Raw genomic sequence first — 13,053 nt, forward strand, 5'->3', positions numbered from 1 at the left:
ATTATCAGACTGCTCACCTGACATCAAGAGCTGGATGGTCAGAAATTTCCTCCAGTTAAATATTGGGAAGACTGAAGCCATTGTCTTTAGTGCCTGCTCCAAACTCCATTCCCTAGTTACCGACTCCATCCCTCTCCCTTGCAAGTGTTGGAAACTAAACCAGACTATTTACAACCTTGGTATCAAATTTATTTGACCCAGAGATGAACTTCTGACCACATATCCATCGTGACCACATATCCATCATGACTAAGACAGCCTATTTCCTTCTCTAACATCGCCCGACTTCTCCCCTCCCTCAGCTTATACGCTGTTGAAATCCTCATTCATGCTTTGAGGTCATCCAAAACTCTGCTGCCCATGTCCTTATCCGCATGAACTCCTGTACTCCTATCACCCCTATGGCTCAATGATCTACACTGGATCCTGCTCAAATAATGCCTTGATTTTAAAATTCTGATGCCTGTTTTCGCATCTCTCCATGGCCTCGCCCCTCCCTATCTCTATAATCTCGACCCGCCCCAAAACCCTCTGAGGTACCTGCGGTCATTTAATTCTGGCTTCTTGAGCATCCCGGATTTCAATGGCTTCATCTTGGTGTCTGTAGCTTCAGCTGCCTGAGCTGTACCTCTACCTCCTGGTAGTACAGAACTTGAGTATTGCTGAAAAAAGAGGCATGGCTAACCTTTTCATCTTGCACTCATCAGGGCACTCGCAAGAATACTAATATAAGGAGGAAAACAATTTATACTGTATGTGAATAGAGTGCCGATTGGTTGGCAAGTGGCATTGCCATGGAGAATGTACCACTGATGGTGACTGTTGGTTAACTGCCAAGCATTGTTTAAAATTTAAACCAAGCAGCTTGACCCTGATTGGTCACGCGATTGACTGTCACTTATTTTGTTTAGTTGAAACAGGTGCAGTGTGTGTACATACTCTTTCTGTCTGCAAAGAACAGGGCCCTGTGTATTAATATATGTAGCTTCCAGTATACGCGAATGTGCCACATTGCGAGCCCGACTGATCATTTTAAATTAGCTGTCAGCATAATTCTTAGCACACTGAGGATTGTTCAGCAAATGTTGTCCAGTTGCGGAATCACATCTAATATTGTTTTAAATCTTTCAAGCGCGGGCTGGTTGGGTACAGTCTATACCCTGCCTGTTGTGAGCAGTTGTTGGGACATGCCGTTTGACATGATCTGCCAATCTTTGGCAGCGTGAAACAGTTGTTGAAACACCTGTTGTTCAAATTTTTGAGATACCTTGCCCTTCCAGGGTAATCTGAGGTAGACTGGGCACTTTTCAGGACCGAAAGTGACAGCCTTAGGCCCATTCATGGGTTAGCGTGATATACAGTGCGAAATGATGTGATCAGGGTAGCCATTATCCTGCAGGATGTGCTATTTCAGCATCAAGCTTAGGTGGTAAGCAAATGGCTTGGGCTCTATTTACAAGTTTGCTGATAAGACAATCTTATAGTGAATGGAACTGTAAGAATCCCAATGCATATATTGACCAATGAAGGTAGGCTTGTGATAAGACTATGGTAGATCTCTCAACTAATATATCAAGGAAGGGGAGTTCATTTTTACTGCTCCATTTCAGAGGTGAATTTGAGTACAGGATGGAGCCCATTTAGACATGTAAGGAAATTGTTACATGCAGCTGTGGATTTAAATATTGCAATGAAAAGTCTCTTTTTTTTCAGCAGAAGTAGGCCATTCAGCCCCTCAAGCCTGCTCTGCCATTCAATAAGATCATGGCTGATCTGTTTTGTGTTTTGAATTCCACATTCCCATTTACCTCTAATAACCTTTGATTGCCTTGCCTAACAAGAATCTATTTACCTCTGCCTTAAAAATATTCGATGACCCCGCCTCTATTGCCTTCTGAGGCAGAGTGTTCCAACGTCGCACAACCCTCTGAGAGAAAAAAACTTCTCCTCGTCTCTGCCCGAAAAGGGCAACCCCTAATTTTAAAACAGTGCCCCCTTGTTCTCATCCACAAGAGGAAACATCCTTTCCACGTCCACCCTGTCAATACTGTTCAGGATCTTATACGCTTCTTCAATCAAGTCACCCCTCACTCTTCTAAACTCCAGCAGGAACAAGCCAAGTCTGTCCAACCTTTGCTCATAAGACTTATTCCAGGTACCAATCTAGGAAACCTCTGCTGAACTGCCTCCAACGAATTTACATCCTTCCTTAAATAAGGAGGCCAAAACTGCATACGATATTCGAGGTGGTCTCGCCAATGCCCTGTATAACTGAAGCATAACATCCTTACTTTTATGTTCAGTTCCTCTCATAATAAAAGATTAGCATTCCGTTAGCCTTCTTGATTACTTGCTGTACCTGCACACTAACGTTTTGTGATTCATGCAGTGGGACATCTAGTTCCTCTGCACCTTGGAATTCTGCAACCATTCTCCGTTTAAGTAATATGCTTTTTTATTCTTCCAAAGTGAACAACTTCACAGTTTCCTACATTATACTCCATCTGCCAGATTTTTGTCCACTCACTCAACCTATCTATATCCATCTGGAACCTCCTTATGGCCTCTTCACAACATACTTTCCTACCTATCTTTGTGTCATCTGCAAATTTAGCTACCATATCTTCACTCCCCTCATCTAAGCCATTGATATAAATTGTTCAAGCCCAGCATAGATCCCTACGGTACTCCACTCATCACATTCTGCCAATCAGAAAAAGGCCCATTTATGCATACTCTCTTTTATGCCAGCCAGCCAATCTTCTGTCCATGCTAATACGTTATCCCCTACACCATCTGCTTATATTCTCCACAATAACCTTTGATGTGGCACATTATCAAATGCCTTCTGGAAATCCCAAGCACAGCACGTCTCTTGGCTCCCATTTATCCACAGAGCATGTTACTCCTTCAAAGAATTCCAATAAATTGGTTAAATATGATTTCCCTTTCACAAAACCATGCTGACTCTTCCCAATTAACTTGAGTTTCTCTAAGTGCCTGGCTATAACCTCCTTAATGATTGATTCTAACACCTTCCCCATGGCAGACATCAAGCTAACTGGCCTATAGTTTCATGTTTTTTGCCTCCCTCCCTTCTTGAATAAAGGGGTTATATTTACTACTTTCCAGAATCTGGCGAACTTTGGAAAATAAACACCAATGCATCTACTACCTCATTAGCCATCTCTTTCTTTTAAGACCCTAGGATGAAGTCCATCAGGACTTGGAGATTTGTCAGTCCGCAGCTCCAACAGTTTGTTCAATACTGCTTCCCTAGTGATTGTAATTTCACCAAGTCCCCCTTCCACCACCTGATTTACAGCTATTACTGGAATGTTTTTTATATCCTCTATTGTGAACACAGAAGCAAAATATTTGTTCATTTGTTTATTAACTCCCCACTGTCTCTCTCTAGAGGACCAACATTCACTTTACTTTTTTCTTTTTTAAATTCCTGTAGAAACTTTTGCTATCCGTTTTTACATTTCCAGCTAGCTCCCTCTCATACTCTTTAACTTCTTTCTCCTGATTAACCTTTTAGCCATTCTCTGCCATTCTTTATATTCTGACCAATCATCTGATCTGCAACTTATCTTTGTGCAATTATATGCTTTTTCCTCAAGTTTGATGCTTTCCTCCCCTTATAATTTTTCTTTATAGTAGGAATATACTTATTCTGAGTATTCTGAAATATCCCCTTAAATGTCTGCCACTGCTTCTCTATTGACCTGTCCTCTAGCCTAAGTATCCCAGTTTACTTCAGTTTGCTCAGCTTTCATGCCCACATAGTTGCCCTTATTTAAGTTTAAAATAGTAGTTTTCCTTTCAAACTGGATGTAAAATTCAATCATATTGTGGTCACTGGTACCTAGGGGTGCCTTCACTCTGAGGTTATTAATTTATCCTGTCACATTACACAATACCAAGACTAATATAACTTGCTCTCTGGTTGGTTCCAGACATGCTTCTCTAAGAAACTATCTCGAAAGCATTCTGTGAACTCCTCACCACTGCCAATCTTATTTTTCCAGTTTATATGTAGATTAAAATCACCCATGTCCCTTTATTACAAGCACTCAATATTTCTTCTTGTTTACTTTACCCTATATTGTGGTTACTGTTAGGGGGCCTATAGACCACTCCCACTCGTGACTTCTTTCCCTTACTATTTCTCATCTCCACCCAAACTGATTCTACATCCTGACCAAGGTCATCTCTAACTATTGCACCAATGCTATCCTTCATCAACAGTGCTACCCCATCACCTTTACCTAGCTCCCTATTCTTATTGAACATCATATATCCCTCCATATTCCAGACCTAATCCTTGTCATCCTGTAGCCACGTCTCCATAATGGCTATCAGATCATATTCATTTACTTCAATGTGCGCTATCAATTCGTTTATTTTGTTAAGAATGCTATGGGCATTAAGATACAGAACCTTTAGTTTTGTCTTTTTGTTATCTTTGTAACATCTATTCTTGACTATTGGTGTATTCTTTGGGTTTATTTCTCTGTTCCTTCCTGTTAATCTATGACCCTCATTTCCCGTATTACTATTATGGTCTCCTGAGTTGAATCTACCCAAGCTTGATCCCTCAACCCCTCCCCCAGCTTAGTTTAAAGCCCTCGCTACTTCCCTAGTTCTGCGATTCGCAAGAGCACACATCCCAGCATGGTTCAGGTGTAGACCGTGCCAGTGGTACAGCCCCCACTTTTCCCAGTACTGGTGCCAGTGCCCCATGGACCAGAACCTACTTCTCCCACACCAGCCTTTGAGCCATGCATTCATCTCCCTAATCTTATTTGCCGTATGCCAATTTGCAAGTGGCTCAAGTAATAATCCAGAGATTCTTACCTTTTGATGTTCTGCTTCTTAATTTGGTACTGAGCTTCTCATACTGACTATGCATAGACTTATAGACGTCTACAGCACAGGAGGAGGCCATTCGGCCCATCATGTCCATGCCAGTCAACAAAAATCTGACTACATTAATCCCATTTTCCAGCGCTTGGCTCATATCCCTGGAGGCTATAGCAATGCAAGTGAATATCTAAATACTAATTCTATGTTACAAGAGTTTCTGACTCAATCACCTTTTCAGGCAGTGAGTTCCAGACTCCCACCACGCTCTGGCTGAAAATATTTCTCCTCAACTCCCCTCTTAGCCTTCTACCTCTTACCTTAAATCTATGCCCCCTGGTTATTGACCCCTCTACTAATGGAAAAAGTGCCTTCCTATCCACCCTATCTATGCCCCTCATAATCTTATACACCTCTACCAGGTCCCCTCTCAACCTTCGTTGCTCCAAGGAAAACAGCCCCAGGCTATCCAATCTTTCCTCATAGCTCAGACCCTCCAACCCAGACAGCATCCTGTTAAATCTCCTTTGCACCCTTTCTAGTGCAATCACATCCTTCCTATATGTTGGTGACCAGAACTGCATGCAGTACTCCAGTTGTGGCCTAACCAACATTTTATACAGTTCCAGCATAACCTCCCTGCTCTTGTGTTCTATGCCTTGGCTAATAAAGGCATGTATGCCATATACCTTCTTAATCACCTTATCTACCTGTCCTGCTACCTTCAGGGATCTTTGGATATGCACACCAAGGTCCCTGTAATTTTCAGTATTTTCCAGGGTCCTACCATTCATAATGTAATCCTTTGCCTTGTTAGCCCTCCCAAAGTGCATTACCTCACACTTTTCCGGGTTGAATTCCATTGCCACTGCTCTGCCCACCTGACCATACCATTTATATCCTCCTGCAGTTTACGGCTATCCTCGCTATTTACCACCCTACCAATTTTTGTATCATCCGTGAATTTCTTGATCATACCTCCTACATTTAAATCCAAATCATTTATGTACACCACAAACAGTAAGGGCCCCAGCACCGAGCCCTGTGGAACCCCACTGGAAACAAACTTCCAGTCACGAAACTTCCCTCTACCATCACCCTCTGCTTCCTGCCTCTCAGCCGATTTTGCATCCAATGTGCCACTTTGCCTTGGATCCCATGGGCTTTTACTTTCTTGAGCAGTCTGCCATGAGGGACCTTATCAAAAGCCTTGCTAAAGTCCATGTAGACCACATTAAATGCATTGCACTCATCAACACTCCTGCTTACCACCTCAAGAAATTTGATAAAATTTGTCAAACACTATCTTCCCTTAACAAAATCCATGCTGACTATCCCTGATTAATCCATGCCTCTCCAAGTGCAGATATATTCTGTCCCTCAGAATTCTTTCTAGTAACTTCCCCACCACCGAGGTTAGACTGACTGGCCTGTAATTACCTGGTCTGTCCCTTCTCTTTTTTTAATAAAGGGACAATGTTAGCCTCACATGTGGCCAGAGAGGATTTGAAAATTACTGCCAGGGTCCCATATCTCTTCCCTTGCCTCCCTCAACAGCCTGGGATACATCTCATCCGGGCCTGCGGATTTATCCACTTTTAAGGCTGCTAAACCCACTAGTACCTCCTATCTCTCAATGTTAATTTCATCTAATATTTCACAGTCATCTACCCTGATGTCTATGCCTGCATTGTCCTTTTCCCTTGTGAAGACTGATGCAAAATATTCATTGAGGATTGCACCCACATCTTCTGGGCCCACACATTACCTCTATGCAGAACCTCCTTCCTTGTCCTGCCTATGTCGTTGGTACCTACATGAACCACGACGACTGGATCCTCTCCCTCCCACTGCAAATTGCTTTCCAGCCCTAAGCAGATGCCCCAAACCTTGGCACTGGGCAGGCAACTCAGCCTTCTGGACTCTCTCCCTTTGCTGCAGAGAACAGTGTCAATCCCCCTCACTATACTGTCCCCAACTACCACTACATTCCTGTTTGTTCCCCCTACTTGAACGGCTTCCTGTGCTATGGCCAGCCTGCAAACCTCGCTTTCGTCCACCTCAAACCTGTTGGACAATTGCAAAGTCTGAGGCTCCTCCACTACTGTCTGCTCAGTCCCAATACCTGCCTCACGTTCACACCCTGCTGTCCCTTACTGCTGACCAAAACAGATGACCCTATTCTAAGAGGCATGAACGTCTTCTGAACAAAGTGTCCAGGTATTTCTCGCCCTCCCTTATGTTGTGCAGTGTCTGCAGTTTAGCTTCCAGATCAGTGATCCTGATCTGGAACTCCTCTAGCTGCTTACACTTTCTGCAAACACGTTTGTCATGGATCGCCTTGGTGTCCAGAAGCTCCCACATTCCACAGCTGCAACGTAACACTCGTCCTGCCATTGTTCCTCATGTTATTTAGTTGATTTCATTACTCACTTAAAATAATTCCTATGTACCTCTTTCCCCTGTGCACAGAATTCTCACGTGAACCTAATTTGCTACTCACTCAGTCTCCATCTCACTCCAGTGTGGTCGCCTGTCTCCTCAAATGCCCTTTACTGATCCAACCTTCTGATTTTTGATGACAATCTGGCAGCTTTCGAGATTATTTCCGTGGTGCCAGCCTGGATTTACTGTATTCATGTTGAGATGTCGCCATGATGGGATTTGAGCTCCAGAATTGCTAGTCCTGTATATCGAACATATGAGCTAGGAGCAGGAATAGGTCACTCGGCCCTTCAAGCCTGATCTGCCATTCAATAAGATCATGGCTGATCTGATTGTAACCTCCTGTCTACCTCCAATGACCTTTCACTCCCTTGTTAATCATGAATCTATCTAGCTCTGCCTTAAAAATATTCAAAAACCTGCTCCCACTACCTTTTGAGGAAGAGAGTTCCAAAGACTCACGATTCTGAGAGAAAAAATTTCTCCTCACCTGCCTTAAATGAGCGACCCCTTATTTTTGAACCATGATCCCAGGTTCTAGATTCTCTTACGAGACGAAACATCCTCTCCACATCCGCTCTGACATGACCCCTCAGGATCTTGTCACATCATATTCTTCTAAACTCAGTGGATACAAGCCTAATCAGTCCAACCTTTCCTCATAAAACAATCCACCCATTCCTGGTATTAGCCTAGTAAACCTTCTCTGAACTGCTTCTAATGTATTCACATCCTTCCTTAAATAAGGAGGCCAACACTGTACACAGTACCCCAGATGTGGTCTCACCAGTACCCTGTACAACTGAAGCATAACCTTCCTATTTTTGTATTCAATTCCCCTCACAATAAATGTTCTATTAGCTTTCCTAATTACCTGCTGTACCATATTGGCCTTTTGTGATTTATGTACTAGGATACCCAGATCCCTTTGAATCTCAAAGCTCTGCAATTTCTCACCATTACATAATATGCTTCTTTTTCATTCTTACCATGATCACAAAAGCAGTAATGTCACAAAAGCAGTAATGTAGTTTAGGAACAGGATTACTGTTGTACGTTTGGTCAGGAGACCCAGTGGTTCTGCTGAAATTTTGGTGAAAAAGTACATTAGAAGGGATAGCTTTCCACTGTGTAAAAATAATTGCTTTTTTCTCCAATCTCTGTTTTCTTTGCCTGTTGGCCTATACCTGTTCTTATGCTCCAACCTCCATAGATTGAGTGTTGTGGGGGAGGTACACTTTATAGTACTACTTGTTCAAAGTGCTGCATAATTATTGTAGGGAAGTATCATAATGGGCAAGATCTGCTGCCATTACTACCTGACCAAGTCTTGAACTGAATGTGTGCAGTGTTGGCTGTATTGTGTCACGTCTGATCTGCTTTATTAGGGTAGTGACCACAGCAACTTCTAACATTTGATTTTGGAAAATATTAGTGAGCACCATGTGGGGGGCCTCTTGAAGGGATTGTAGTAACTTTGTTGGGGAAAGATAAGACGTTGAGTCATATAGAAAGAAACTTGTATAGAAATTGGTTGTACTTCACTCCATACTTGAAGTAAAGTGCACACTTCTAGAACATAACATAAATGGCAGCAGGAGTAGACCATTAAACTGCTTGAGCCTGCTCCGCCATTCAGTAAGATCGTGGCTCATCTGATTGTGATTGTGACTTCACTTCCTTGCCTGTGCTTGGGTCGAAAAGTCAGAAGTGGGAAGCTCGCAAATGTTCAGCATCATTCGCAACTCCTCAGATACTGAAGCAGCTCAAGTCCAAACGTAGCAAGACCTGGACAATATCCAGGCTTGAGCTGACAAGTGGCAAGTAACATTCACGCCACACAAGTGCCAGGCAATGACCATCTCCAACAAGAGAGAATCTATTGAATCCCCCACTATCAACATCCTGAGGGTTACCATTGACCAGAAACTGAACTGGACTAGCCATATAAAGACATGAGCAGGTCAGAAGCTAGGAATCCTGTGGCAAGTAACTCACCTCCTGACTCTCCAAAGCCTGTCCACCGTCTACAAGGCACAGGTCAGGAGTGCGATGGAATACCCTCCACTTGCCTGGATGCGTGCAGCACCAACAACATTCGAGGTTGACACCATCCAGGACAAAGCCTGCTTGATTGGCATTCCATCCACAAACATTCACTCCCTCCACCACCGATGTACAGTAGCAACAGTGTGTACCATCTACAAGATGCACTGCAGGAACTCGCCAAGGCTCCTTCCAAATCCATGACCACTACCATCTAGAAGACCAAGGGCAGCAGACATGGGAGCACCACCACCTGGGAGTTCCCCTCCAAGCCACTCACCATCTTAACTTGGAAATATATTGCTGTTCCTTCAGTGTTGCTGGTTCAAAATCCTGGAACTCCCTCCCTAACAGCCCTGTGGGTATAACCCACACCGCATGGACTGCAGCAGTTCAAAAGGTAGCTTACCACCACAGGGGCAGTTAGGGATGGGCAATGCACATTGACCTAGCCAGTGACATCCACACCCCATGAATGAATATAAAAAATCATGTAATTGTCAGTTGAACCCATAGACAGTCCATATTCTTGCTAACTTATTCCGCAGGTCTGTCTTTTTGGCAAAAGGTTTTATCTGATTTGATTTTCTCTGAATTCATCTGATTTTTGAACCCTTCACTATAGTGAACAGTAAGATTGGATCAGTTTTGTTAGTAAACCTTCATCTTGAAAATTCTCTTAAGAAAACAAATTAAACTTTCTTAGCTTCTCCTCAAAAATCTTAAAAAGATCTACTTGAGGGCAAGGCAAAAGGTAAGGGAAAGGAGGTAGATTTAATGGGGAAACTGAAGCATCTGAGATAAGCAATACTCTATTCTGTCAAGAACTCTGTAGCAAAAATTATGCCAACCATTATTCTTCAGCTAATTTTTTTTTCATTCCATTCTCTTTCAGTTTCTCAGAGCAGCCTCAGCTTGAAGAAACAGAGGAGTCGAAGCTTTTTCAACTCGTTCCTATGTTGCTTTCGTGACTACAATGTGGAGTCAACGAACAGCAACAGCAATGCTCAGATCCCGACGTTGGAGGAGAATGGGTCGATCGCTAAGGTGCGTTTTGTCTCACTGCTATTATTGATCAAGCATCTGGGGTGACAGTTTATCCTTTCCTTCGCTCAGTGTGACTCCCACTGTAGACAAAATATTAATCTGCTCCATTTAAGGAATCAGTTGTCAGTCAAAATGGCTTCAGATCAGAAACTACTCATGAGTGTAGTTGATGCTCCTTCTGGCCACAGCCAAGTATTATCAGCTACTTGTTTCATACTTTTTAAAATGTACCAACATTTCCATCCTTAAACTGAAAGTTGCAGACCTTTTGGTAATAGGTTTGTTGAGACGTTTGGCAGTAGATTGAAGTACCTTTCAGAATGTCTCTGTTCTGTCGCTGTTTCATGATTAATTGACTACTTAAAGCACTTGGCTTCCTCACAAAGGATTCCAATAACGAAGACTTTGCATATTTAGAGACAGAGTTACAGATGGGGCCCTAAAGTATTTTTGGCAAAGGTGCAAACTGCTCCTACCTTTCAAACCCTGGAGCACATTCAGACATTCTGGATTCCTGTTAAAGTCTCCAGTATAGCTTTTTGTTGCAGTTTTAAACTTTTCTGAAGTGTCATTTCAAGTTGAAAGTTCACACTGCCGGGGATAACAATACTTGTTTATGAGTCCTTTACTGCAAAAAATATTGTCCATTCCATTTCAATTTTAGAAAAAAGCTATTCTCAGCTCAAAGCTGTAGCCTCAAACATCCCATTCTTTTGTGTGCAAATACAGTTCATGGGTTTCCTGCACTGAAATTATGGTATGTGCTTTTACTCAAGGTCTAAATAAAATGACGGGTGGAGGGGGTGGTGTTGGTGGTGAGGAGAGAGAGTCTCATTTGGTGTTTTCATTTTATGCCTCGAATGGAATGCTCCGCTAAGTGAGACCTTGCCACCAGACATAGCTGCAGACATTCAAAATTGGCTTAAATACGTCAAAGGCTCAGATTCCATCAGCTCGGATAAATGGGAGGAAACTGGGAGAGGTTTTAATCTGAGACAGTCTCAGGGAAACTCTTGTTTCCTTGGAACTGATTGGTTTTGCTTGACTTCATCTCATGCACTGATGCAAACATAAACACTGATTACATCAGTGTTACAGTAATGAGGACTAGCTTTATTACCTTTTGTTTAAATTTCAGTTTATTTTACATAGTATGGTTCAGGCTCCATTCCAGGAATTGGGCACACAGAAAGCTGGCACTTAAGTACCTTAAGAGGGAGTGCTGCATTGTACCTTTTTGGTCATATTGACATCTTTTTGATGAGACATTGAACAGAAGACCCTTCTCCCTTTTTTAGTGGATCGTAAGGGATCACATTGCACTGATTCAAGAAGAGTCGGGAGTTCTTCCTGGCTAATACTTATCCCTCAATCATATACAAACAAAATGGACTAACAGGTTATTTGTGGTTGTATGCAGTTTAACTGCTTCAGTTGTCTGCGTAACAATAGTGATTCCTGTTCAAAAGCAGTACGTCAGTTCTGAAGCATTTTGGGGCATCCTGAGAAACTGAGAATCATAGGAATTTTCAGCACTGAATGAGGCCATTTGGTCCATCATGGCCATGCTAGTTCTTTGCTAAAGCAATTTGAACCGTTTAAACTAACAACCCTTGTCACTAATTTCTTTAGCTAGGAAGGGGTAATAGTTTTTCCAAGGCCACCCTATTACCTATAAAACTATTAAACCAGGAAAAATGTGGGGAGCAAAATCAAGAATTGTTCCTCGCCTTCATTGCCCTGACCAAGGTGTTTGATTCTTTAAATCGTGAAGCTCTATGGATTGTCCTCCAACACTTTGGTTGCCCATTGAAGTTTGTCACCATCCTGAGGCTCCTGCTTGACAACATGACCACCACCATCCTGAGTGGAGGATCTGAAACTGACACCTTCCACATCTAGACCAGGGTCAAATAAGGTTGTGTGATCGCCCCCACCATGTTCACCATTTACCAGACTGTCATCGTCCACCTCATCCAAGATGAGCTACCACCTGGTGTCAGCATTCAGAATCTTCTGGATGGGAAGCTCTTCAACCTTGGTCGCTTCAGGGCAAAAACAAATCTCACCACCATGGACATTCATGACCTTCAGTTTGCAGATGACTGCTGCGTGATGGCTCGCCCTGTACAGGACATACAAAGGACACTTGACCTCTTCAACACTCGTTTAAGAGGCTTAGCCTGTCCTTAAGCATTGCCAAGATGAAGATCCTTCACCAACCTTCCCCGGGCCAGTCGAGCATCCCCCGTGCATCCACATAGATGGGGTGGCTCTGGAGTATGTGCAGCACTTCCTTTATCTCGGCAGCCACCTCTCCCAAGAGAAAGTCCAACACGAAGTCAACTGTGCTAGCGCTGCTGCCTTCAAGCTGCGCCAACGTGTCTTTGACAACAGAGATATTTGCAAGTCAACAAAGGTTCTGGTTTGTAAGGCCACCCTCCTCTACTGCAGCTAAACATGGACTGTCTACCGATGCAATGTTAAGATCCTTGAGACCTTCCATCAACGGTGTTTGCGTTGAATCCTGGGGATGAAATGGGAGGACCACCGGACTAACGCAAGCATCCTCAATGAAGCTGCATCTACCAGCATTGAAGCCTTACTCCTGCAGAACCAACTCCGATCGACGGGTCATTTTGGATG

The 13,053-nt window shown here is 43.1% G+C and overlaps 1 protein-coding gene across 3 annotated transcripts in view; it reads left to right on the top strand.

The window, feature by feature from the left end:
* Window positions 1-13,053, top strand: part of ctdspla (CTD (carboxy-terminal domain, RNA polymerase II, polypeptide A) small phosphatase-like a) — a 190,745-nt gene that overhangs the window by 129,783 nt on the left and 47,909 nt on the right. For all 3 annotated transcript variants that reach the window (XM_078536481.1, XM_078536488.1, XM_078536494.1), the window contains exon 2: window positions 10,256-10,407. In XM_078536481.1, the coding sequence (XP_078392607.1) occupies window positions 10,256-10,407 (152 nt within the window). The remainder of the gene's footprint in view (window positions 1-10,255; window positions 10,408-13,053) is intronic.

Source organism: Cetorhinus maximus, chromosome 3 (genome assembly GCF_964194155.1).
Source record: "Cetorhinus maximus chromosome 3, sCetMax3.hap1.1, whole genome shotgun sequence".
NCBI lineage: Eukaryota > Metazoa > Chordata > Chondrichthyes > Lamniformes > Cetorhinidae > Cetorhinus > Cetorhinus maximus.